This window comes from Nycticebus coucang, chromosome 13, assembly GCF_027406575.1.
Source record: "Nycticebus coucang isolate mNycCou1 chromosome 13, mNycCou1.pri, whole genome shotgun sequence".
In the NCBI taxonomy this organism is placed as follows: domain Eukaryota; kingdom Metazoa; phylum Chordata; class Mammalia; order Primates; family Lorisidae; genus Nycticebus; species Nycticebus coucang.
Genome location: NC_069792.1, coordinates 81,055,330 through 81,080,038, shown reverse-complemented (window position 1 = coordinate 81,080,038; position 24,709 = coordinate 81,055,330). Strand labels below are relative to the sequence as shown.

Sequence of the window (24,709 nt, the reverse complement as noted above, 5' to 3'; positions counted from 1 at the left end):
AGCACCTCTTTTCAGAGATCTCTTAAAATCCAGCATTGAAATAATTAGCTCTTTTTTTCTATACCTCCTGCAACATGGTATGAGGGAATTTTTATCTGCAGTGAAACTTGAGCTTTTGCCATTGGTTAAACTTAGGTTTTCTGCCATTATGCTAGCGCAAGATATTTCAAAGGTGGCATTATCAACATTTTGAGGCAAATAGTTACTTGTTGTGGAGGGCTATCCCCGGTAGGATATTTGGAAGCATCCCTCATCCCTGGCATTTATCTACTAGTTAGTGGCACTAGCACTAGCACTCCCCTAGTTTTTATGATAAAAATTATCCCCAGACATTACTAAAATGTCCTCTGGGGAGAAAAATTACCCAAGGTTGAGAACAATGTACTAGTAAATCCTAAACTATATCTTCTTCAGATTATACTTAGAGCATCCTCAAGCAGAGTAGGGTTTTAAAACACCAGAGGGAGAAATAGTGGATCAGACGATCTACATTACAAAGGAGAACCTCAGTTTTCCACGAAGTTGAGAAGCTTCCAAACTAAAAATATTGATAAACCCAGAGAAATCAATCAATAGGAGTTGCTTTAATTCAGTGAAATATAAGATAAGAGCTACCAGAAGAAATTCTGGGAGAAATGTTTAGAAGTCCTGCTACTTGAAATCTCTTAGACAATGAGAAGTCATTCAAGATGTTCTTTGAACATGCCCATGCTTTGCTGTCACAAATCTTTCCCAAGGAGTGAGTTTGGCTGTCTGAGTTTAGAGCAGATGGGACTGATTATGGCAAAGCATCTAGGAAACATTTACATCTGACATTTGTCCTCTAGAAAACCATCAGTCTATCCTCAGCCCCTGTGAACTGCCCAGTCTTTGAGTCTCTCCTTGAAGGCTGAGTAATTCCATTTTCCCTACTGCACAGGAGGGGCCGGCTGAGGTCATGATGATGGTTTACAAGCAGCATGTTGGGCTGTAACTCCCAAAGGAGCTTGAAATATTGATTTTATGCATGTCATGCTAAAGATTGAGCAGTTGTAATCCTGCTTGTATGTTACTTCTTGAAGACTTGAAACAAGATGACTTCTCCACCAGCATAGCTGACACATTCTAATTAATCTTTGTGAAAAGAGTTTGACATGTTTAAATGAGCTCATCCAAATAGCATCAGTTATCCTTCTGTGATTTTGAGGATAAATTGGAATGAGACTTGATTTAGAGAAAATAATAATCTCACCCTCATTTCTTCATTTTCTGGGGGGTTGGTCAATCATCTGCAAAATGGGTTATGATTTGCAAAGTCTGTAAAAGTATGTTGTATAACATATTTTGCTTGTAAAAATGTGTTGTAAAACATATTTTGCTGTGCCTCACAATACAAAGAAACAGGTCTATTATCAGTCTGTGATGATGGGTTGATGTCCATTTAATAGATATTGTGTTCTCTAAGTTTTTTTTTTTGTTTTGTTTTTGTTTCTGTTTTTGAGACAGAGTCTCATTCTACTGCCTGGGCTAGAGTGTAGTGGCATCATCACAACTCACTGCAATCTCAAATGCCTGGGCTCAAGTGATCGTCCTGCTTTAGTCTCCATAGCTGGGACTACAGATGTGAGCCACCATACATGGATAATTGTTGTATTTTGGTAGAGATGGGGTCCTCCTCTTGTTGAGCCAAATCTTGAACTCCTGGACTTAAGCAATCTTCTAATCTCGGGCTTCCCGAGTGCTGGGATTATAGGCATGAGCTACTGCACCTGGCTGGCTTTTATAAGTTTTTAAATGGAGACTATGTGAGAGTTTTATACAAAAGGGCAAAAGCCACAAAACCAAGAGAATGCCTTTCTATTCCTTTGGAAAAGTAAGAGAAAGTCTTAAGTCATTTATAAGATAATTCAAGGCTGTTATTTTGAGTTATCTCTCTTGAGCTTATAGATTGAATATTTTTTCTCTCAAATTCCAGAATCTTTAGTCTGAGAGTTCTTAAGGTATTTTAACAAGTAAAATGGACAGAAACGTCAATACTTCGGTGGTAGTTATAAGCATTGAATAAGTGTGTAAAGATGTTCACAATGGAGGTCAACCTTATTAGAGCTAGAACTTCCCTATCTTCCTTAAATAATTGTAAGATGACTGTTTCCACAAAGGTTGAGGTCAAAGTCCTGCTGAAAGGAAACTTTTCATTTTTTTGGTAATATTTATGAGTTTTTTCTTTTTCATTTTTATTTTTTTATTTTTGGGGATTCATTGAGGGTACAGTAAGCCAGGTTACACTGATTGCATTTGTTAGGTAAAGTTCCTCTTGCAATCATGTCTTGCCCCCAGAGCGTGTGGCGCACACCAAGGCCCCACCCCTCTCCCTCCTTTCCTCTCTCTGCTTTTCCTCCCCCCGCCATGACCTTAATTGTCATTAATTGTCCTCATATCAAAATTGAGTACATAGGATTCATGCTTCTCCATTCTTGTGATGCTTTACTAAGAATAATGTCTACCACCCTGAACGTGCCCGATCTCGTCTGATCTCAGAAGCTAAGCAGGGTCGGGCCTGGTTAGTACTTGGATGGGAAATTTTTATTTTTATGATGCCAGAATACGCAGTGTATTTTTGGCTTTGATTTGTTTTATTATTGAGGAGAAATCAATCCTTGCCCTAAGGTATTATCTCTTTTTGGGTAAACTCATAAAGATATCAACTGATCCTCTGATGACTGAAGATGAAACTCAGAACATTTACTTTCTCCTTCATTCCCAGGAATCTTCTCTAACCTTGCCTTCTTAAGTCAAGCTGAAATAAGAATAGTAGGAGCTTCCATCACCTCAGGGCAATGCCTGTGGCACCTGTCTGTAAACTGTTAAGGCAAGATGGAGGAACTTTATGGGGAAGGGGTAACGTGGCTGGGAGAAGAGATGGAACATTGAGTGGATGACCTGAAAAAAGGGTTGTGTGAACAAAACAAAAAACTATTAAGAAAAAGGCTTTTATTCAAGGATTTCCTTCACTAGTGAAGCTAAGGGATGAATGAGTTAAACAAACTGAGCTTCTCCACTTATTACCATGTACTATTGTTTTGGGATACCCTACTTGACCCTTTATTTGTTCCCATCATAGCTCAGTAGCTATTTAGCAAGAGAAAGAAGGAGAAGGTGGTTTTCAAGCAAGAGACAGTTTCTTGTATTACTTTTGTAGCGGTAGAATTGGGAGAGCAAATTTCCCCAACTTAACTCCTTCTGAGTCTACAGTAAGTTACCAAATGAATCTGTCACAAGTATTGGGACAATGGCAATAGATCAGAAACCCAGAATATGCTAATGACACCAGAGATGTTCCTTCTAGGATGAAGAGAAAATAGGCCTGAATTCTTCCAGCATCCTACAGAGGTTAACAATGAATATCTTCTGTGGTAGAAGAGGTGGGTCTTGCTGTATTTGACTTTTGTTAAGTGCTCAGCAAATGTTAGGTTATTAATTCTCACATATGGTATACTTTGTCTTGATGGAATTAAGTTTAGGGATTACAACTGTCAAAATCATGGGGCTTCATGATATATCACCTTATACATACTGGTTGCTTAGTAAATAATATCCTTTTAAATTAAATCAATATAGAAAAAAAAATTTACCCATGGGAACTTTGACCTTCTTACCATAATAAAGGAAAACTTGTAAAAGGAGTTAAACCCAGGCATGTTTGATATGATCTTCTGGAAACATATATAACATACTACAGAAACTTTGGCCTTCAATATTGGGTTTCTACTGCTTAGATCTTCAAATAATAAATGTTCAAGTGTTTGGAAGATTAGGCTGGAAAAGTCCGTGAAGCATTATGTAAAGTAGGGTTGCAAAAACCAGTCAAGGTCCCTGCTTTCATGGAGCTTAGAGTTTAGTGAGAGACAGGCACAAAAGCAAATAATGGAAATGGTGTTTTAGCTGCTATGACAGTAATTCTTACAAGGAGTAGATGAGTAGTTCTGATGGACACAAAAGGATGCCAGCTAAGGGTCTTCTTAGAGGGGGTGAAATGGAAGAGTTGACTCTTGAACAAAGATATGGAATTAGGGGAGATGGTTTGGCACACTCAGTGGGATCCTTATTCATTCTCTTTCCTGGGGCCTGTGATGCACTACAAATTATGGGGGGAGATTCTCTCTGTTGAACTTTCAGAGGAGCTAGAACACCCACTCACTGGCATTCCCTGTGCAAAGGTCCTTCCAGGCTCTTATGGGCGGCCTTGCTTCAGCGGGACAAATCTGGGTCAGCCTGGAGCATATTGACCCATATTTAACCCAAGCTAGGAACTTTATAACCTCTTCCAAACTTCTGAATCTATGTTACAAGCAGTGCCTGGTTCTCAGATTTTGCTAATAAAATATAAGTCCAAGCAACATCTTCTTCTTAGATTATGAAATATTTGTTTCCAAGCTCTTTCCAGTAGGGCTCTTCATTCTGTGAAACCCTGCCATTTGAATGGAACTGTATATTCTTTTGCAGAGCTCCTTGGCTGAAATTCAGACCTACGTTTTTCTGACCTGAGTGAAAAGATACACATCCCTTAGGAAGACTGGTACAACATTGCCGTCCTTACTCTTTGCACCTCCTGATTATCTTTAGAACAGCTGGTTTAATATAAAAGTAATTCACAGTCCTTGGCTGGAAGGCTGCAGAGCATTCTTCATTATTCAGAGTTCAGCAAGTGCCAGCCATGTTATTGAAGTGGTAATTGAATTTTATGAACCCTCTGTGGTCCAGACAGCACAGGAATGCCTGCAAGAACCATGTGGTGCAGTTAAGATGAACACATTTCCAACAATAATGGATTGTCGAACTAAGCCTTATAGCACACGGCTAAAAGGACATACTGTTTTGATGCTTTGACTTATGATATTGAACATTTTGGAGTGAGATGCATTTGGAAGCATGACAACAAAGATGACATTGGGAGAGAAATCTAATACTGCCCAGAAATCTCCATCAAAAGCTTTGTTGATAATCTCAGGTGCAGATATGGATGTGACAAATTATCTCCCTGTGTAGGTAAAGATCTCTTTGCCTCACTGTTGAATTGAATCCTTGAGTGGAAAGAGAAAATACAAATCCCCAAATCATTTTCAATGAAATGCATCTTATCACTACACCAAGCAATTAAGTGCTTTCAAAATTTCACATTCACAGAATGATCTCAATAGTCTCACTACTTTGCAATGCTGTTTCTAAAAAAGAACATTTATAGTTTGGGAAAATAGCACAAAAATGAAACTGTTGGAATTGTTTTGGTTGCTGAAAATATACTTGGCCTCGGCGGCGGTGGCACTGTGAAAAGGAAAAAGCTTTGGCTGAGCTCAGGCAGACCCTGACTTTGAATCTTAGGCTCCTTCATTTTACTGTGTCCTTAATAGGTCACTTACTTCTTTGAGTCTCTTCATGTTACCCTGTGAAAATGAGCTCAATAATGTCTACCTCTGAACATTAAGTGCTTTGCTCTTCTAAATCCTTATTGTATTAAAAGCTTTCATTTGCAAACCTACTATGTGTTCCCCACAGTCATGTACTTACTGTATTTAGGGTTATGGACTCCTCCCAGTTTGTCCAGGACTATCCAGATTTTCCAAGTGAAAAGTCCTGAGTCCCAGGGACCATCTAAGTCTAGGATGAACTTCTTACAGAGGCTGTGCAAATCACCCGATATCCCACAGCTAGAAAAGAACAGGCCTGGCTTTCAAACTCAGGCTTGAACTATTCTCAAGCCCTTGTTCTGTCTGCAGCTCTAAATGCTTCTCCATAAGTATTTCTTGCCTTATGTGTTCCTAGAATGTTCCGAACTTTAGAAATAATTGTACATCACACCACATTTTTTTCAACTGCCTTTAATTATGATTTCTGGAATGCAAGTGTATGTATGAATAGGTTATGTATTTTGGAGAGCTCTCCAAATGATACTGATAATGAAAATGGTAGTTTAAAAGCCTAACATTTATTTCAAAGAACTTTCTTGCTTCTTGTCAATGCAGAGATCATTTATTCATTCATTCATTCATTCAGTGGTATGCAGTGAGGTCCTATTGTGTGTCAGGTACTCGGGGGCAGATACAAAGAAGACTAAGACTTTTGGTCTCAAGAACTCTGGCACATTCCATAAACTCAAGCCCCTGCAAGCACATCACCTCCTTCCTCCTCTAGCCTCATGGATCTTCCTTAATGCCTGCACCTTATCCCTGGCATGGTTTTGTTTTGTTTTGTTTCGTTTTTCATTAGTTGTTACCTCTGACTGGAAGATTCTTTCTCTTTCTCTTTGCCATTTAGATGAAATGTCATCTCTTCACAAAGAACTTCCTTGATGACCTTCTACTAGACACCTATATAGATTTTTCTATGATATCACCCTGTTTTGATGATTGTCATAGGTTTCTTAATTCATTATTTGAAACTTATCTTCAATGTTCTCTGTCTTTTCTTTGCCTGCCTTCCCCAACATAAATTCTAGGAAGAAGAGGAAATTTGTTTCTTTCATTGTTTGTTTTATCTGTGGCTGTGTTCCCTGGACATAAAACAATGCTGGGCACAGAGAAGCAATCAGTAGATACTTGTTGAATGAATACAATAGGTGAATTAATAAGTATTTTGGATGCTGGAGGGGACAGTTAATTTAGCACTTAAGTAAGGAAAGGTGGGAGGGGACTGTGCTTGAAGGGACATCTCATGTCAGCCTTAAATTTTGTTGTTCTAGTTGTAAAGGCAGTATGTTCTCCATTCATTATTAATATAGTGTTGCAAATTCTTTTCTAGGTCTCTTCGGATTCATGTTCATAGATACTTTTGAGCAAAATCAAATCACTCTTTCAATAGTTGTATGTTGGTTTGGAGTTATATTTTCTTGTATCTTTTCTTATAATCTCTGTTTAAAGTTTGCTTTGTTTTTGATGAACCCAACCAAGTCTATAGTGTTGGATCTTTGAGAATTTCCAATTTTTTTCTACCATTATGAACATGGGGCATGGGGTTGAACAGTCTCAAAGATTATCTTTTCACAAACCTGTGTGGTAGCTTAAAGTAGAAGCAAAATGACTTCAGTTTGAATTCTAGATCCACCAGTCTCTTTTAACTATTTTTTAAAAATCTTTCTTCATTTGTAACATGGGAATTTGAAGAACGCCCACTGCACGGGGCTGTTGTGCAAGTTAAACAATGCAATGCAAGTACAGTGCTCAGCTCAATGCAAATATGCAAGGAATGTTAGCTGATTTTGATAATACCTGAGAATAAAACCCTAGAAGTCAAGTTTGCTTTCCAATTTCTCTCAAAGGACAAATAGAAATTACCCCAAGAGACAAGTAGGAAGGCTGAGGCAGATAGAGGAAGTGAAGTTGTGAACAGGCAAAACTTTATTTAAAAGATTTTTTTTTAAGAGCCACGTCAGATCAACCAGAAACTTCAAAACATAAAACTTCTATCCACGAATGGATTAATAAATTGTGGTGTACACAATTTGTACACCATGGAATATTATGCATCCTTAAAGAAAGATGGAGACTTTACCTCTTTCATGTTTACATGGATGGAGCTGGAACGTAGTCTTCTTAGTAAAGTATCTCAAGAATGGAAGAAAAAGTATCCAATGTACTCAGCCCTACTATGAAACTAATTTATGGCTTTCATATGAAAGCTATAACCCAGTTATAACCTAAGAATATGGGGAAGGGGCAGAGGGAGGGGAGGGAGGGGGGAGGATGGGCAGAGGGAGAGTGATTGGTGGGATTACACCTGTGGTGCATCTTACATGGGTATACGTGAAACTTAGTAAATGTAGAATATAATTGTCTTAACACAATAACTAAGAAAATGCCAGGAATGCTATGTTAACCAGTGTGATGAAAATGTGTCAAACTGTTTATAAAACCAGTGTATGGTGCCCCATGATCGCATTAATGTACACAGCTATGATTTAATATTAATAATAAAAAAAACTTCTATTAACTGCAACTCTCATACTGCCCAGATGGTAGCCCTAGCATGGCCCAGCTCTACAGCATCACTGGAAATATGCTTTTCTGGGTACCTGGCAAGAGCAGAATGACCAGGAAAGAGTGGGCCCTTCAAGCTGGTAACTGGGAGGATGGCAAGCCCTTTACTTAGATAAGAAATAAAAAAGCCAGGGAGGTGGGTTTTCCTTGGTCAGACACCAAGTTCAAATTTCAGGATATAATGGTGTCTGGCAAGCTGTCCAGCTCCACAAAAAAAAAAAAAAAAAAAAAAAAAGATATATATATCAAGGGTTGAGATATTAGCTTGAACAAATGGTTTGGAGACGGTGGCAGTGAGGATCAGCTAGCTCAATAAGAGCTGACTTTTGTTTTCCTATGATAAGAGGTTGTAAGCTCATCCAAAAATACCCATTTTGCTTTCAATAGATACTATTGACTGATGTCCTATTTAATTCATAAGTTTTAATTTTATATTTTCAGTAAACAATGTTCAACTTATAAGCACAGAAGTAATAATGGAGGCACAGCGATAAAATTGTTTATTTAGTGATGTCTGACAAGAAATTAAAAATATTTTACAAAATGTACAATTTATATTTTCATAAATATTTTAAAGGAGAAAAGTGGAACACAGACGGTAAGATTAGAAGAATGTATAAATTGAATATTGCAGCCTACTTTGTAGCCTGACAAATTACATACATGTACAGATACACAAATGTCTTGACGGTGCATTTTCATAATTATGGGCCTAGGATACATTTTGGGCATATCTACAATAATTCTAAACTCCCATAAAATTTGTGGTCTCTTACCACCATTCATGTTAACTTTATTTTTCTTTTTCAAAATCCATGCAAAACACATTCGAAAATCAGAGGTTGTGAGCAACCTCTCATCTTACTGATGAGCAGATCCCTGCTGATATACCCTGCTTCTGCTGAATTAAAAACTAACTAGTGGGCCTCAGTAGCTTCCAGGATTACAAACGTATGAGGGCTGTGAGGGCCCATTCGTCTCTGTACTGGGAGATTTCTGCTTAGCTTCTTTCTCTTGGAAGGGAGTTAATTTGTCTGAAGTGGAGAATGCTTATGACACAAGTCTACTTAACAAACATTTCATTGCTGTAGATATGATATCTTCCTTAGTGTACAACTAAAGAGAAAATTAAGTCCCTGGACTTTACGTTGAAGAGCTGTATGTTTCCTTGGGTCTTGGGCTTAGAAGCTCAGAGTTGATCTGCCCAAAGAGAGAATCCTCCAGTCAAACCTTGATGTTTGGTGAAATATTTTTACAACAACACGTTCAATATGAAGCTAGACTTCCCTGTGTCGTTACAGTGACACTTCCTTGGAATCTCACTAGTGCACAACAAAATAAGATGAATGCAATGTGATACAGTCCACAAATGAAGTCACATATCTGCTTTCTTAAATTTATAGAAATTTGCATGTGTCATAAAACCACAGGAAAGTTAGTCATCCTTATGCCAGATCCTGGGCTTACCTTGATTCCAAGTTTACAGTTAATCATATCTTTCTTTAAAAAAGAAGGGAGATAGAAATGTCCTCATATGGTCATAGAAAAGACATAGGACTTAAGGATGAAGTTCCTCATGATTTCTCTGATGCTCATTTGATGGTGGGTCATGCAGCAGCTGCAGTTGGCCTCTGTCGTGGTGTTTCTGGAGAGAGAGGTTACACATTCCCACTGCTAGTCTTCAGCTCTAGCTCCTGGAGGAAGGCCTCATTGTTTTTAGGGCAATTGGTGTGACAGGTGCAGGTTCCAATGACCATCACCGGTTTCTTGACCATTTGCCCTGGGGAGCACTGGAACTCCACCTGGATGGTTTTGGTATTGTGGGGTGTGCAGCACCGGCCATCGCTGCAGACCCCACAGAACCTGGGCTTATAGGTGTGCAGGCTGGTGCAATTCTTGAACTGCAGGTGGATGGCATTGAGGGATTTCTTGGTGCGGAGACATTTTTTTCCTTTCTGAGAAAGAAAAAAAAAGGAGTGAAGTATGGGACTGGCTACCATTCCTCCGGGGACCATTTTAGGGGTATAGTATAACCTGCTAGTTGCCTTCCCAATATCCATGGGTCTTTTTCCTTTGTTAACAGAACATTAATTTTGTTTGAGCAATGTAGTCAGCTAAAAATATTTACTGCCACAGACTATCTGAGAACTTGGAATGGCCTTGTGATAAAGTTCTAGCCAATGATACATAAAGCAACGGAATCTGGGACATCCTTCATCCTTTGGACAAGTATAATTCTTTATTGCTTCCTGCTTTCACCTTCCTTTCTGCCTGGAATGTGAGTAACATGATTAATTGTGCACAACCATCTTTTGACCTTGAGGCAATGAGCATGAAGCTGAAAGCTATCAGTGACATAGAACCTTATCTTTTAAGCTGCTATAACAGGCTTTGGTGTTATTTTAGCCAAATGAATCTTTAGGTTTTATAAAGACAAATGGTATATATCTGGCCTATTAATGTTTCAAATACTTCCTAGATGTTAACTCACTTAACCTTATGAGTAATATTCATTCACATCAGTAATAATCTGTCATAAAAAGAACAATTGCCCAAGTTTTATAGATGAAGAACAGTCTCAAAGGGCTAAAGTGATCAGAAAACATTTAGTATTTGATTTTGTCTGATATAAAGCCCATTCTTTCTATTATATGATGACTTCAGGAAATTCCAAGACAATGAGATTTAAGGTTAATTTCCACGAAGGGAATTCATTCATAAGATGAGAATTCATTCAAGATTCCATTAGCAATGGTTAATGTGGAATCCCAATATTGATAATTCAGCAAAGAAGTGACTATGTTTTATCTCCGACTTAGATTTCTTCATCTATTAATTTGCCACAGTGCCTCCCTGCTCACCTTCCTAGGCATAGCCCATAGCTTGTGAGGTGAGTAGACTATGTTAGTATTTCCCCATATGCCAAACAAATTTCTAGAACCTTTCTGAAGTAAGTATACTATAAACATCTTAAATATATCTCCCAATATTAAACAATATAAAAGTTACAAGAAATGCAATTTTGTGAAAAGAAACAAAAGAAAATGTCAAATTTTAGAGGCATGAGATGGAAAGACCTTATTTAATAAAGAAGTTATTTATCCTTGAGAATATTAAGGACTTATTGTTTCTTCCTTTTCTTGTATTTATTTAGTATATGTTCTTGTCCATATCCACAAGAAGGCACGTGTCAGCAACATTCCTCTGAGAGAGAGACTGCTCGTGTGGGTTAAACTATAAGACTGTGTCATGTATGTTTGAATTTCCCTAACTGTAGAGCAGGTGTATCTTTTAAGGTATAATTTTAGAAATAAAGTGTGTCTAGGCTTTCTTTCTAAACTTGTGGAAAAACATACAGTTAGGATGGACTTTAAAAAAAATCATATAACTAAGTATCTATATAACTAATGCAACCATTAGAGGCTGTTTTACTAATAATTAGAAATGTTAAGTAATGATGGCTAACGTTAACAGAGTACTTAATCTATGCTCAGCACTTTGCAAATTTATTCTATTTAATCCTCATGACACTTCTGAGGTAGGTACTTTCAATGGCTCCATTGTATAGGAGAAAGAATTGTGACTGAATAAGAAGAGTGTCAGAGATCATATGGAAAGACAGAATTTAAAGTCAAGTTGTCTGGCTGTACAGTTGTGCCCTTAAATATTAGATGATGTCTCAGTGTAGAAATATGTAAATCTTAAATTGCTAGGAGATGTTTTATTTTAGTCTTACAAGGGTCCATATAATGGTTCAAATTGGGTATTGCATTCATCTGATATTCTGCTAATGAGGCCTGTGATGTCATCAGGAACCAATCAGAGCTTCTGACCTACATGTCTTACACTCAGCATTAACACACTGAGTTGATACAATTCCAGAAACAAAAAAAAAAAAAAAAAAAAAAGAAAAGGAAAAAAGGAATGTGCTATTTTGTTTAGTACATATTACCTTATGCTGGGAAATATACTATTTCCACTAGGATTTTAAAAATACCAATAATAATTCCCAGACACCCGCTCACTTAATCATCAACGTTTGTTTATCATGCAAATACTATATACCCAGTAGGGTGTGGACTGAAAGGTGAACAAGGTAACATAGTCCCTATCCTATTGTTTCACGAAGACTGAACCTAAGGGCTGAAGTGAACTGAGGTCAGAACTCATCACTCTTAAATCAGCCATGCTTGACAACTGGGTAGCCAACTTTCTCCAGCAATGGAATGAGATTTTCTAGACAACTGGGAAATTATTACAGGTGTCTGGCCTCCTTCTTTACCTATAGATCAACTGTGAGTTGCTTGGGGCACTTCAGTAGATTAAAGAGACAAAAAAAGGTGTTCAGGCTGGCTTCAGGAACCTCTCTGCCTCTTCCCTGGGGTTAACTTCCAGTTAGAGCTGACTTCTCAGGCAGTGTCACAGTGACTTTCTGAAGCCCGGGCTCCACAGAGCCAAGGCACCTGCTTCGGTCATAGGTTTCCTCTGGGTTCCTACCTTCTCCGTAAGATCCTCAGGCTCTTGGTCACAGGGACGCACCATGCAGAGCCGAGTCTGCTTCACCATCTCGCACTGACGATTCCTGTTGGTGACCCGGGTGGAAAAACCCATGCCACAGCTCTTGGAACATGAACTCCACTCTGTGGTCTGTTCAATGCAGTTGATACTTGAGTCAGAGACTTCAACTCCTAGGGTGGCTTCTGGCCTGTAGGCTATGGAATGTATAAATAACAACAGCTCTATTGGGTACAATGTGAGGATGGACACAGTAGGATCATTAGAAAGTGGGTCTCCTTCATCTCTGTGCCTACTAAACACCTGCTCCTCGGAGACAGAACTAGATCTTATTCACACACCCCTAACAGGTAGCACAATGCCAGAGAAAGGCCTTTGAGAAATCCTTATGACCTTAAGAAGCTCAGGAGAACTTGTCATTAAGAAGTTTAGCACTTTGAAGAGTATAGGACAGTATAGCATCAACAACCATTCCATGAACTGAAATGATTTCAACATGTGTTTTCTCTATAAAAAGGATCATGATAAAATTTTAAGTGTGATGAGTAAGTAAACCAGGCCAGACATTTGGATTTTGATCATGAAAAGTTCAGTCACAACACAAAATATGCATGGCTTGGGCACGTCTACTCTTCTGCATGGCAGGTTTCCTATCTCTAAGACATGTTGACAGTGTCTGAGCTCAGAAATACTATAAAACTCTGCATATTGCTATTATTAACCATCTGGCTGATTAATGGCTCCTAAAATAATCTCTACTCTCTCTTGAGGTTCTCTCCCAACCCCTCCTGTTAATTTATAAGATTAAAAGAAATAAGAACAAAACAAAGATCCTAAATCTGACCCTTTCCCACAGTAACTAGAAAAATGATTTGTGGGTGTGTGTGTGTGTGTGTGAGTGACAGCTGTGTAGGGATAAATAGCATTCATTATAGAGGCTAATTTTGAGGGGTATGATAGTGTATAGAATCCAGAAAAGAAAAATGATGCTTAATTTCATTTTTGCAGTGCTAATAAAGGTCAAGTGAGTGGATGGACTAAGATACAAATCCAGTATGACAAAAATGAGGCATAAAAGCAACTGAATTGGGCAGGTCTTCTCTAAAAGAAAATGTGGCATACTTCATGCAACTTACATTGGATTTATAAACGTGATGTGTTTGATTTCAGTAAGTAATCTGGAATCCACCATTCAGTGGCCAAAAACTGAGTCCTGTTTCTCCCCTCAAATGCAGAAGATCACAGATGCTTCATGCTTGTATTTACTCTGTATTTGTGCACACCCCCACATCTACTAAGTTTCTCACCTGCAAGAGTCAGGCCTCCCAAAGTTTCTGTCTCATCTGGGCCACAAATCCACTTTTCACAGCATTCTCCTGGCACCTCAACTTTTCTTGGAGTCGGGCAGTTAGGCTCAGGCAGTAGTACGTCCAGTTGACAGCGGGGCACACAACCAATTTGCCCATCTCTGCAGGTGCACTGAAATTTGCAGCTTGGCTGGAATTTCTCTCCACTGCGGTAAATGACCCCATCGAACACACAGTTGTCTCCTTCTACGGCTAGAATATGGGGGAAGTGAAACAGAGAGGAACAAGGAGAGAGAAAAACAAGAGCATGATGGGAAGCTAGGTAAGATCTGGAGGATGCACACCAAACCCCAAGTTGTTCCTTTGTACTTCTGGCAGTTTCTTACATTTCCGGTAGATAGAGGTCCTCATAAAGGCCTCCCAGAGCAAGAAGCACCCTTTAAAGTCAGCAGTCCTGCCACTCACTTTATGCATGAGGTATGCAACTTTGAAGTGATCCTCCCAAGACCCCACAGCTTTCATTCCCAATGTTAAGCCATATGCCAAGCCTTTCCTCCTAGTTTCCCTCGCCAACACCTTAGACTTTTGTGCACTCCATAGTCTCTGAAATAGGTTAACTGGGCAAAATGGGGAAGGACCTTAGGATTTCTTGGCATTCAAGCACAATAAATCATCACTAACTTAGAGAAAATAATAAAAGCCCTCCTACCTAGGGGGGCAGGGACACAACCTCCCACTGCAGTGGTGACCCACGTGGAAAATTAACCCCGACTGATTACATTTTAGGAGCCTGGATGGGCTAGCTGCCTGCATTTTATTTTAGTTGCAGCCACCAGAAGGGTTACATAGTTATCCCAGGAGACTTGGGGCTGCTTTGGCTCAAAAGGGACATAACAGGTGTGAAAACAAACTTGTTGGGCTGCAGTTAGGGAAGTGTGAGGCCTCATGAAGAAGCGAATAAGCGCAAGCTTCCATCATCCTGGAGTGTTGCCCCCTCCTAGAAATGTCCAGAGGAAATGATTTCACTGGTCCTTCAGTCTGGTTCTCTCCCGCCTAGATTCTTGTGTGGGGAGGCAAGTGCCCAATGCCTCCCTCCTCCATGGTTTCCTGTCCGGCTTCTGGCACTCAGCAAAGCCACAAGTGTCCCAACACCATGCCTGGCACACAGTAAGTACTTCATAAAAGTCACTTATTGCATTATTCTTATTAGCTTATTGCCCTCTGGGAAGGGGCGGAAGGCGAGGGGAGGGAGCAGCTCCGGCCAGCTGCGGTAAGCACAGGTCAAAGAGCCTAGCCGTAGACTTACCCATGCAGATGCCAGTCCGATTGCTGGGGTCCGCGCTGCGGTCGCAATAGAGGCCACTGCTCTCGTCGCAGGGCTCCAGTTCTGAGCAGCTCTCGCCCCTCTGGCTGGCGCACACCAGACAACAGGAGCAGCCGTCCAGCACCGCGCGCACGCCAGGGGCACAGGTCGGTGGCGTGGTGGGGCATTGGCCTGGGCACGGGGAAGGGCAGCGCTGAATCGCAGCGACCTGGAGGTAGGTGAGGACAAGAAAGAGAAACTCCTCAGAAGCGACAGTTGAAAGTGGAGCGAGCCCGGGGACCAAGCAGAGGCCACCTGGGAAGGCAAAGTAAACAGGGACATCTTAACGGTGCGCCCCTTACCTGACCCAGGAGATGGAGAAGCCAGAAGGCCAGGCAGAGGTGCCGCTTTTGCAGAAAGAGGCTCATGCTCTGCACACGGTACATGCTTAGGCTTTTCTCTCTCGCTTTTGCAAAAAAAAAAAAAAAGGCAACGAGACTTTCTTCGCTGGAGATTGGCACCGCTAGCTTTCCCCCAGGTCTGGCGCTGGCCGCTCACGCCGGCGCCACCAGCGCAGGTTTTATAGCGCGCTCCTGGGACGCGCACAAGCCGGTTGGCTGCAACGCTGGGAGGAAGGGGGTGGGTCGGCTGGGTGGGGAAGTGGAACGAACAGTGGGGTTGCCATGGCAATTGGCCGTGGGTGCTGCTCTCCTTAGGGCGCGGCGCCGGGCCTGCGTGTGGCGACTGGCTTTTCCCAGAGGGCGGGGAGGGGCTGGGTGGAGTTCCGCGGCCGGGACCCAGGGCTCCCTCCAGCGCGTGGGAAGGAAACGCCTCTTTCCTCCTGGAAGTTGCTTCGCCTTCCCCTAGGACCAAGACACCGCCACTCCCCGCCATCCTCCTCCACCCTGACCAGAGACCAGGGCTGCAAACGTGCGGCTCTTTGAACGGGATGCCTTAAGTTTGGGGCCATCTGGGGGGGGGGGGGCGGGGGGACTGGCAAGAGGCCCAGGGGGTTAGTCATAAGGGAAGCACATGCAAGTTTGTCACCGTTTAGGGCATTCACTGAATGTGTTGAGAGGAAGGGGAGGGGAGAGAAGGAGCAAAGAAGAGAAATAGGAGAAAAAGCGTGTGTGAGAGAGAGAAGAAAAGAAACTCTTTGTCAGAATGGGGGATGCTGTTGATGAAGTGGAAAAGTTCTTTTGACTGTAATCATTCTGGGCTTCACTGAGTCTTAAGCCCCACTTCCCACAGCTTTGGTAGAAATAAAAGTAAAACATAATACAATAAAAACAAAACACCATAAAATAAAACGAAAACTTTCTCCTTGGCAGAGGAAAATCTTGAAACACCTGCTGTATCATGCAAACGTGAAAGACCACTTCGAGACTTTGCCAGGTGAGTTCAGCTCAGCTGCTCTGAAAATCCTCTAGAATTAGGCAAGGAGGGAGGAGGGAACTTGCTTCACTTGCCTTATCCTCATCACATCAAATAGCCCTCCCACCTGGCATCCAGTTTGAAACAATGGCTGCTGTACCATGTTTGCCATCCCTCATGAAAACCAGAGAGCAATTTTATTGCTCCAAAGGTGACATTGCTGGAAGGTTCTAAAACAATGCTGATGCGCCTGGGAAAACTGTGTCTCGCTCCTTGTAGAAGAGCTGCGTTGGAATGATGCCTTTCAAGGAAAGTTACATAGGCCTGTGATGTAATTCTAGACTTAAAACAACAGCAACAACAACAAATTGCCTCTATGTCATCTACCTCCACCACGAAGGAAATCAAAGGAAGCTTCTGGAGGGGGCATGGCCTGCCCTGTAACACCCCCAGAAGATGAAGTCATCTCAGGCCCCTGGAGGATAGGCCTGGGATCAGCTTGGAACTGCTATGACTTGGTCCCAAGCCTCCAATAAGGTGAGTAGACTGAGCAGTACTCAAAACTTAACTCGAGAGACTGAATAGTTAATTCACACTCCTTCCTGAGCAGGAAGTTCATACAAGTATTATGACCATTAAGCTCACACTGTCATTCTAAAAAAAGTGCTACCTACCTCATTGCTGATTATCACTGCAATCACCAGATGGTCAAGAGGAGTAAGTACTTCAAAGGTGACTAGTGATAGTCAGCAGTGAGGTGTGTAGCACTTTTTCTAGGATGAGTTCATGACCTTAATTTTTCAACTTTGTATTCTCTTCAAGTTAATGGGCTGTAAGGGTCATCCGGCCTGATGATGCCCCCCATCTGGTTGTATGTCAGAATCAACCAGCCTGTGCTTAAAAAATAAACAAATTCTCAACCCAACACTTGACACACTCAGTTGGATTCTCTGGTTGTGGCTCTTGGTTGGCAGCATTTTATGGTGAGGTAGTTTTGGGGAAACTTTGATAGGGAGTAGCCAGAAGCACAGCTAATGGGGAAGCAAGGAGCATTGGCCAAGTTTTCAAAGTATTATATAAATAAACTGAGGTGAAACAAGAAGAAATTGATAATATTGAGGTTAGGCTGATTCTTCTTGGAAACAGGGAGGATGGTAGGACTTCAAGACAAGGATGAAGATGTTAAGATGTCACTACTAAAGTAAATTGCTGCTCAGAACTCTTGATTGCAAGAGATGGAAACAAAACTAGAAGTAGTTTCAGCAAAAAGAGGACTTTATTGGAAAGATTCCATGTAACAGAAGTAAAGTGGCGCAGCTGGGTCTCACAGGCAGGTAGGATCAGAGACTTGAAGGCCAACAAGACTTCCTCTCTCCAGCTGTCCTCACTGTTTCTCTGTATTATCAGCCATAGTCTGTCCCAATGCAGACCGGCTTCTTCCATATAAGGGAAGAATAGTCTTTCAGATTTCTATTTTATGACCTTATCACCACAGAAGGAATGTCCCTCTCTCTTAGGCCCAACTTAGAAAGTTTCAGCAAAGAAGTTGGATGGGCTCACTCTGGGCTAATCCATGTAGACAAGGACAGGGAGGGATGGGCATTAGCCAACACCACATGCCTGGAATGAGGAGAAAGAGCCATTGACATTCTTTAAGGAGGAAGGGCTTATTCTTGGACATGAAAGCAAGCTTGGCAAGCCAAACACTACATATCCATCCACCCTATCATCTGCTGTGAATGCTCCTGGATAAAGATCTCCACCCTAAAACAACTGTAAATTGAAAGTGAAACATCTGAGGATGGTATTATGTCAAGCTTCACTGCCTCCAGGATCCGGTCTCTGCAGTGCTCTATGCTGGGATGGCTGTTGGCCTCTGTGCAGCCCCAGGATGCATAGTTTAGCTCTTATATCTTTTAACTCACTGAATAATAATTATAGCTATGCATTTCTTATGGATGGTGATAAAGTCTGAGAAATGCATCCTTAGACAATTTTATTGTCTGAGCATCACAGAGTATACTTACACAGACATAGGTGTGCAGCCTGCTACACACAGACGCTGTGTGGTATAGCTCCTTGCTCCTAGGCTGCAGACCTGTACAGCAGGTTGCAGTACTGAATACTGTAGGCATTTGTAATTCAGTGGTAAATATTTGTGTGTCTAAGCATATCTAAACATAGAAAAGAGTCAAAATAGTATATAAAAAATAAAATATGATACACCTGTCTAGGGCACTTACTCTGAATGGAGCTTGCAGGACTGGAAATTGCTCTGGGTGGGCCAGTGAGTGGTGAGTGACCACGAAGGCCTAGGGCAGCTGTTCTCAACCTGTGGATTGCGACCCCTTTGTAACGATGAAAATACATGGCAGCACTAGGAAAGTTGAGAACCACTGGCCTAGGACATTATTGCCAGCTACTATAGATTTCCGAAACACTGTACGCTGGGCTACACTAAATTAGCAAAAACATTTTCTTTCTTCAAAAATAATTTTAGTTTACTGTAACATTTTTACTTTATAAACTTATTAAAACTTTGGATTCCTTTGTAATAACAGCTTAAAACACAAACAACGTTTGTGCAGCTGTACAAAATATTTCCTCACTCTTTAAGCTTTTTCCTATTTTTAATATATTTTATTTTTTTACTTTTAAAACTTTTTTGTTAAAAACTAAGACACAAGGGCACAGTAGGCCAGGCCTACACAGAATCAGGATTATCCACATTACCGTCTTCCAATCCTCACATCTTGTCCACCCGAGAAGGTCTTCAGGACAGTACACGCATGTTCATGCATGGAGCTGACATCTCCTGTGATCACAGTGCCTTTTTAAGGAATAGCTCCCGAGGACCTGCCTGAGGCTGTTTTACAGTTAACTTTTTCTTTTTCATGAGTATAAGGCGTGCACTCTAAAATAATGACAAAAATATAGTATGGTAAATACATAAACCAGTGACATCGTTGCTTATTATCATTATGAACTATTATGTGCTGAACATAATTGTATGTGCTATACTTTTATACACCTGAAAGCATGGTAGGTTTGTTTACACAAGGAAGGGTTACCACAAACACATGAGTGTGCTACCATGTCACAACAGCTATGCTGTCGCTAGGCAATAGGAACTTTTCATTTCCTTTATAATCTTAGGAAACCACTGTCGTATATATGGTCTGTAGTTGACTGAAACACTGTTATGTGGCACATGACCGTATGTGTCTGTTGCTCTTTTTGCCTCCCTCTCCTAGCCAGGGGACCCTCCAGGACAGGGAGGGTGTCATATTCACCATAATATCCCCAGGACCTCCCTCAGGATCAGAAAAGTGGTCAGTTGTTTTTGGTCCTTTGAGATACTTTTAAACCTCACTTTAAGTTTTGTCACTTGTCACTTCTCTGTGTAAGATGAGATGAGAAAGAGCTGGAGGCTGTTTGCTCCTCAGCTGCAGCAGAGGTTCAGTGAGTCCTCTCAGCCATCACTCACCTGCCTCTGACATGAGGCTTCTCTGGATCTGCTCTGGCATCAAGAGACTAAAGAACAGAATACAGGCTGCTGATCTCATGTTTGAAATAAACCACGTGGAAATTGAGGTCACTGGGAAAGTCAGGGGAGACTTTATTAGGGGCTCTTTTGAATTGCTGGGATGGCCTGTCCGCCAAGGTAATTTATGATCATTCTGTTTGTGTACTGTATATAACTGTGCAAGCTATAGTTTTGTACACTTGATATTGAAGTAGTAGGTTTGCTCACACCAGCATTGCCATGAACGCAGCCTGCTGCAGGGTCACAACCGCTACGGTATCACTATCTGAGAAATTTCCCCTTTGATCGATTTTCTTTTTTCCTTCCTTCCTTCCATTCCTCCCTCTCCCTCACCCCAGATAAAACAAGGCTCATTTTTGCCTTTTCTTTCTCAGATAGGGTGTTAAGTGATTTAGATTCTTATTACTTAGCAGTCTAAGTAATAGACTCCTACCTAGAGCACATTTAGAGAATGTCCTATCTTTTATAAAGGTAAAATGTTGTTTATATTGCTGTTGTGTTATCCTTTTCATTATTATAAAAGATTTCTCAATGTTGAGTCTTCTGTAGTAGAAAAATGAAATATAAAGCACTGTCCCCTGGCCCCCACCCCAGCTCCCATATTAAAAATGAAATGATATCATAGAGGTAGAGAGTAGAATGTATGTTTCCAGAGGATGGGGAGGGCCAGAAGGGAGGATGGGAGAGGGAGGTTGATGGACAGGTGCAAAGTCATGGTTTCAATAGATAAGAGGAACAGGTTCTGGGATTCTGTTACACAGCAGTGTGACTGCAGTCAACCATGATATATGCTTCAAAATAGATCTAAGAGAAGATGTTAGATGTTCTCATCACAAGGAAATCACAAGTGTTTGAAGTGGTGGGTATTAATTACAACTGTCTGTCTATCTCTTTATCTGATGTGGTACATGTGTAAGTAGACATCACATTGATCTCCATGAATTTGTAAAATTATTATGTGTCATTTAAAAATAACCCAAAACAAAAAATGAAACAAAAAATTTTTGTTTTTGATGTTATGATGTTTGTTATGATGTTACCGTCTTTAAGACAACTCCCTGCCTCTTTTGCCCTCAGCGATGGCCTTCTCTGTACAATCAAAGGCACTTGTGTTTTCAGTTAGTCATTGTTTAGCCAAGCCACATGTACTTAGCTTTCACAATGTACCTGAGAAATCAACTTCCTGGTTCCTTAATAATTTTGTTGCTCTTTTCCAAACTTCCTTCACATGTCCCTTTTCTGGGGCCCCAGGGAGTTGATAGAACACAAGGTAATTTCCATTATATAAGAAGCAGGCCAGCCGCAGGTGATGGCCAGTGACATGGCTAATTTCAGCCACACCCTCTTGCTTTTCTGACAGATCCCTTGACTTCTTGCTTTTCCAGAGATAATGAAGGGCAGAGAAGAGGCAGTGAGTGATGGGAAGCAAAACATTAAACATACAATGTTTGGTGCTATCTTTCTTGGAAACATTTTTCTATTGTCTATATTTTTTAACATTTCTAATTTTTAAGTAAATTTATTAAAGAAAACCCAGGAAATTAAATAAAAAGCAATCCAAGCTAGCAATTTGCTAGGAATTGCCAGCAATTCAAAAGAGCCCCTAATAAAGTCTCCCCTGAAAGTCCCAGAAACCTAAGGACTTTCTTACAGGGAAGTGGGCTTTGTGGAAATCAAAAAATTGTCTAAGAGTTTTCTGCACAGGAGTCTGTCAAGCTTCTATGCACGCCACATTCCCCCTTCCAAACACCAGCACTGCCCATCCCTGTCCTCAGCAAGAGAAAGTGGCCCTGCGCAGAGTTTTCTACATAAATTCTCCATGACTTGTAACAGTTTGATAGAGTAAAACCAGTCCTGCTTCCTTGACTAGAACTCTTTGGATTGGGAAATGGTGCAGGAGATAAAAGGGTATACATATGGACTGGACATCAGACCAACCAATAACCTGCCCACAGTGCTCCGTATCACATGGTGGTGAATCCAATTCACAAATGCTAGTGGCCACATCTACCAAGAGAAAAGGAAAGTAGTATCACTTGAATACAGGTGAGGTCCTGCAGAGCTTTAAATAATTGTCCGTGGAGACAGAAAAAAGAAATCATATTTTTTTTGAAAGAGTTCCTATTCTGTAATAATATCTTTGAGCCTAAAAATATCTCCCACCCAAGTTTTGAATTTTCAGCCATTTTTTAGACTTAGGAGTAGCAGAATCACAGAACATTGTTGCATTTGACAATATGAAGGTTCACTATGTTTAATTCACTTATTGATAACTAACGCTTTCTGGCAGGAATTGGAAATGTATAAGATGTTTTGTATCCTCAAGGATTTTATGACCTAGTAGGAAAATAAGGCAAAAAATAACTATTGTGTGAGGCAAAATGTGGTTACTCCTATAAATAAATGTAAGCAAAGTAGCATAGGAGCACAGAGGAGGGGAAAATTAATTACTTCACTGTAAGAATGTGAGTGTGGTGGAGGCTGGGGAGGGAGGGTTGGGAAAGTTTGTAATTTTATGTTCATTGTCTTGTCACTAAACCACATGGCTTTCGACGCTAAACGACTTTGAGTTGGATTAAGCATGGACAGAATTATGAAACCTGGGTTGAATAGAGAGCGTGAATAAAGGGATGAGAAGGGGAAAATTCTGGACTTGTTCAGGAAATGACAAGGCGTTTATCACTTGTTTGGAACGGAGGAAAGTAATGGGAGAAATTATTCAGAAACAGACCACAGCTGCCAGCTATTCATATATTCTCAGTGATGAACTTTGAGTTTAGTGGGTTTTTTTTAATATCAATTAATCAAGCAATCATTTATCTGTCTCTACTGGTGAGGAATTGCATGGCCAAGACTATATTTAGGAATATTGTTCTTCGGAATTTATGCTGATTGCAGTTGACCCAGTTTTGCAGCACCTTAAGGAGAGATAACCAGAACTTAAACCAGTAGAGTGGCAAGGAGAGTGGAAATTAGAGGTGAGAAGTGCAAGATTTGCCCTCACTGGTGTTCTAGCTGGATCTGAAAGGCCAGGGTATTGCGGATATAACACCAAGTTTTGACCTGAACAACTGGTAGCATTTTGGTAGAAGCCAAATAGCTTCTGTGATGAAACACCTGTGCCACCAGACTGCCTGGGACAAAATAAATCTTAGACTGTTTACCTTATGGGTCTGTGCTTCAGTCTGTTTTTCTGTCTGTAGGATGGAAATGATAGTAATTCTTCCTCCCAAAGGTGCTGCAAAATTGTGTCAACTGCAATGGGCACAAATCCCTAGGGCAGTTAGGCTAAATAAATATACATTGCCCTTCTCAACTGGGCTCTGGGATAGTGTAAAGTTCTAATGGCTTGAGACATCCAGTGGATGAATGCATTGATCTTTTCTGCAGTGTTACTACATACTTGCATGTAACACACACCAGGGGGATGCATGAGGCATCTCAGAAAGAGAAAATTAGGAGAGGCTTATTATAACACTGGGGCATGGATTAGATAATTCTGATGACCTTTGACAGAAATTGAATTCTGTTCTGGATTGAGTACCGCATGAAAGCAAAAGCAGTTCAGGAATGATTGGTTATTTTAATTATCTTTATTGCAGAGGCAGGACAAACTAATCACAGAGAGTTATTTTTATTTTATTTTCTTTTTTCCTGGAGAAGAACCAATAGTTTCTTGAGTTAGCTGGGCTGGGGAAGTTTGGTATTTTTGTGGCTGCAGTGTCTTTATTTTGATCTCTATTAAGCATGATTTTAGAGTGGTGTTGTCATGAAAAGCCCTCATCTGATGTTGTTATTCTGTGAAATTTACAGCCTAGCTGGTAGAAACAGATATTAGTCGTCAGGACTATTTTGTTCTATTTTTAAGTTTATTGATTTCCTGTTCTTATCTTTATTGTTCTTTCCATCTGCTTGCATTTTTTTTTTCTTTTGCCCTTATTTTTCTAATTTCTAAAGGTAGAGGATTAATTTTTTTTTATTTGAGACTCTTTTTTTTCTTTTTTTTTGGCCGGGGCTAGGTTTGAACCCACCACCTCCCGTATATGGGGCTGGGGCCCTACTCCTTTGAGCCACAGACACCGCCCATTAAACTTTCTTATTTTTTAACGTGGCATTTAATGCCATATGTTCTTATATACCTTGGCTTAGTTGAATTATGTGCATTTTGATAGGTTTCCTCAACTAAAAATGTCTTCTAATTTCTCGTATGGCTCCTGCTCTGGCCCATGGTTATTTAGAAGTGGACTCATTAATTTTAAATATTTTGAGATTTCTCAAATAGTTTTCTGTTATTTATTTCTAGTTTAATTGTGTATGATCAGAGAATGTATTTAGTATAATTTCTATTCTTTTGAAATTGGTGATATTTGTTTTATGGAACAAAATGGGATGTATGTTGGTGACTGTTCTGTGCGTACTTGAAAAAAAAAGTACTCATTTTCAGAATGGAAATAATTATTAAACCACATCAGGGGACATTTTGAGAATTAAATAAAGTAATAGTTATAAGTGTTTAGGAGAGTTTGGCATATGAGAAGCGCTAAAACACTTTAACTACTTTTATTGTCATGGTTATTTTCTTTTCCACCTAAGAACAAAATATTAGCTTTTTTAAAAGTCCCTTTTTAAGGTGAACATTTTCCTCATATAGATA

General features: G+C 40.4%; 1 protein-coding gene across 1 annotated transcript; it reads right to left on the bottom strand.

Annotated features, from left to right (window-relative positions):
• Positions 1–8,494: 8,494 nt before the first annotated feature.
• CCN3 (cellular communication network factor 3) lies at positions 8,495–15,720 on the bottom strand. The gene is made up of 5 exons (XM_053559460.1): positions 15,497–15,720; positions 15,138–15,363; positions 13,832–14,083; positions 12,507–12,721; positions 8,495–9,964 (listed from the first exon to the last, which is right to left on the bottom strand). The coding sequence occupies exons 1-5, from the start codon at positions 15,578–15,580 to the stop codon at positions 9,668–9,670; spliced, it is 1,074 nt and encodes a 357-aa protein (XP_053415435.1). The 5' UTR covers positions 15,581–15,720; the 3' UTR covers positions 8,495–9,667.
• Between the last annotated feature and the right edge of the window lie 8,989 nt (positions 15,721–24,709).